General features: G+C 31.5%; 1 protein-coding gene across 2 annotated transcripts; it reads right to left on the bottom strand.

Moving 5' to 3' along the window:
- Positions 1–367: 367 nt before the first annotated feature.
- On the bottom strand, positions 368–2,911 carry LOC106467630 (glutathione peroxidase 2-like). 2 transcript variants are annotated; one of them, XM_013927997.2, is made up of 2 exons: positions 2,548–2,911; positions 368–1,126 (listed from the first exon to the last, which is right to left on the bottom strand). In XM_013927997.2, the coding sequence occupies exons 1-2, from the start codon at positions 2,620–2,622 to the stop codon at positions 782–784; spliced, it is 420 nt and encodes a 139-aa protein (XP_013783451.1). In that variant the 5' UTR covers positions 2,623–2,911; the 3' UTR covers positions 368–781. The 2 variants fall into 2 exon arrangements, with proteins under 2 accessions (XP_013783451.1, XP_013783450.1); XM_013927996.2 differs by having other exon boundaries at positions 2,548–2,866.
- Between the last annotated feature and the right edge of the window lie 259 nt (positions 2,912–3,170).

Here is a 3,170-nt window from a genome sequence, read left to right as displayed (position 1 = left end):
TTTTTTTTTTTTTTTGTATATAAATCATTGTGTGTAATAACTATTTGCAATAACTGTTATTGTAAAGTGTATTGTTGTTTGTATATTAAAACATTTATATTAAAAAATAAAACTATATCAATCTTGTTGGCAAATATCATAAATTGGAGATATAAAGGCACATATTTAACTACTAAATTTAAATTCAGTTAACTCAGTTTCAGACCTTTCGAAATTGCAATATGCAACATGAACCAAAAAGTTTTTGAAGTTATAAACAAGCATCAATTCATTACTTTTTGCCCGGACACTTACTTACAAGTAACTTCAAGTTACTTAGTTGTCAAGGTTAGCAGCTATAAATCTGTTGAAAAAGAAAATTGCATAGTAATGATTATTATTATTTTATTAACTTGCTTAATCAACATATATTTCGATACTAATACCAATACATTTCTACAATATTTATAAAACTGATAATACACTGGATTTATTAATATAAAGAAAAATATTTTAGGAGAGTACGTTTTTCTTTATTTACAGAGTACACACTTCAACATCCGGTAAACAAGGAAACATCAGACCAATACTTTGCCAAGGTTTCAAGTACTGTCATCATACGACTTCCTTACCACGAAGTTGACTTTGTGCGAGTTTTATACATCTACAAGAACACCTTAAGTACATTTATGTCAAAGAAATTATCTGGCTTTCATATTTTATGGACCAAGTTAGTTGTTCCTGAAGCTAGATTTACTACCAAGTGAAAAGCGAATATATTTACTTAACAGCTTACATGTATCTATTTCCTTATTAACTCAGCAATATCAGAATCTAAGCTTATTGTTTGATAACGAGGGCCATATCGACGAAAAGGTCGGCCATCTTTACCGATCAGGAATTTTTCAAAGTTCCAGCTGATGTCACCACGAGTCACAGGAGACCAGATGATGCATTGTGGGTTCTTCACAAATGAAACGGGGTCGTCGTGGGGAGTGGGAAGATGATGTCGCAAGTATTGAAATACTGGGTGGCTTTTATCTCCGTTGACATCAACTTTCGCAAAGATCGTGGCTTTAGTCTCAAAGTTATTTCCTGGTCGGACGTATCGAAGACTGTTTATAATTTCCCCATTGCAACCATTTTCCTGGAACAGTTATGTTTTCTTTTTAATTTGTAAAATACTATAAAAAATGCTAGTTTCTTAATTTATTATATTCAGCCATTTTAATGCTATATTAGATTTTGTTCTTATACATTTACGAAAAAAAAACGTGCTCTCAGATGAGGTAAACATTTCTTAGGGGAGGAGGATGGGGAAAGGAATTAAAGAAAATAAACTGGGAACTGAAATATAAACAGATAGTAATTTATATCCTGTTTATCAAAATGTAATTATTTACCATTTTAGCTCGTTCCCTGGAATGATTTAAATTTTAATACTGCTACTTATAATAGTTCAACCACCCATAGTATAGAACTAATTAATATATAACATCACATCTATAACCAAAACTTTAGTAATGAAATATTTACTACGGTGAATAAATTCTCATGAGCAAGGCTTAAAAATTAAAGAGAACTCAACTTTAATTTTAAGCCTAAAACTCTGTACACACAAAACAAATTTTCTTTATCATATTTTGTTTTAGCGCAAAACTTACGCAAATAAGTTACCTGCGCTCTGTTTCCCATGGGGAATCGGACTCCAGATTTTAGTGTTATAAAGTTTCGTATTTCAGAATATTTCTCTCAATTCTAATATTAAAAAAAAATAAATTACTAATTTGGAAAAAGCCCCTGGTGGGCGCGAACTATGCAACAGCTGTCCCACCTATTGCTACGCCACTGTATCTCGGCGATACACAACTAGCAATACACAATTTACAAATACAAGTTATAAAAAGAGACTGATTAACTCCCTGTACTTCTTTTGAGTGTGATTTTTCACACTCAAAAGACAGTTGAGATAAATAAGAACTGTACTCTGTAGCTAGCCTTAGACTAGTAATCGAAATGTTCGATAAAGCTTTATTAAATTTAAAGGGGCATAAATTGATAGAACAAGAGAAAAAAATACTGTAATATTTTTCTCTTACAAATACGTAGTTGTTTCCAGAAAAACAAATAAACTGGACGTCACACTTATGATATTACAAGCGCTTTTTACATATACTAGTTTTATATGGGAAACATATGCTTCAGTGGTATAGTGTCTTTACAAGTTATAGAGCTTTCAGTTTATTACACTCAATATTCAGTCATTTAATCATTCATGTGCATTGCTTACACGATTTTACTTTAAATAAAACTTAGTTCTAAAGAAGTAGTCATCACTTAAAGTTAAAAACGGAAATTTTGCTTTAGAAAAGAAATTAAAAATCTTTAACAATTTTCATTTATGTATGTATGGTATATCCACTAGCATAAAAAATATCTGGAATGCAGTAATACTATAGCAAGTTAACGAATTTTTATGGTTTTGAACAAGATCAGGATTTTATAAGAATAAGATATACTATAGATGTAAACGGTAAAGTGCAAGTTGTAATAGAATAATAAACTCACCTGGTGACCGAACTGATTACACGGGAACCCCAAAATTACAAGATCGTCGCCATATCTGGAGAGGAGCTCGTTCATTTGGGTATAGTCCCGTACTGTTGTTCCTCACAACGAAGCAACATTCTCGATCAGTACAACCTTGCCTTCGTATTTGGAAAAGTTAATTATTTCCCCTGTCAAAGATTTAGCAGCTAAATCGTAAAATGACTTCGCAATACTCATTATAAGATATACACGAAAAGCTGTACGTAACAAACGATGTCCTCTATGAGAAATCTAACTATGAGTTAAGAGCATGTACTTTATTTTATAAAGAAGCATGCGCAGTTTCTCCACAAGCGCATTTTACGAAAGTGGTTGCGAAATAATCATATAGGTGTGTCTGCTTCTTATTGAGGGACGGAAAGTATAGACCAAAACTGTAAAAAAAAGATTTCTCCCAACTACTTAAATTATTTGTATTTAAACAGTAAGAACTTATATATCAGACATACAAACTATCTATAAATTACATTATCACAATGCCTTGAGTTATAACACCATATTAATGTGATGGATGTACAAGAATATAGCCCTTTATTAGGGGGATATTATAGAAAACCTTTACATAATGATGAATTGTGAAC

The sequence above is a fragment of the Limulus polyphemus genome, unplaced genomic scaffold (assembly GCF_000517525.1).
Source record: "Limulus polyphemus unplaced genomic scaffold, Limulus_polyphemus-2.1.2 Scaffold2684, whole genome shotgun sequence".
Taxonomy (NCBI): domain Eukaryota; kingdom Metazoa; phylum Arthropoda; class Merostomata; order Xiphosura; family Limulidae; genus Limulus; species Limulus polyphemus.
This window is presented reverse-complemented; position numbering and strand designations above follow the sequence as displayed.

Bases quoted from the DNA above. Each gene is read 5' to 3' on its own strand.
- LOC106467630 (XM_013927997.2), bottom strand. From the start codon at position 2,622: ATGAACGAGCTCCTCTCCAGATATGGCGACGATCTTGTAATTTTGGGG. The intron at 1,127-2,547 runs GTGAGTTTATTA...TAACTGTTCCAG, and splicing joins GTAATCAGTTCGGTCACCAG to GAAAATGGTTGCAATGGGGA.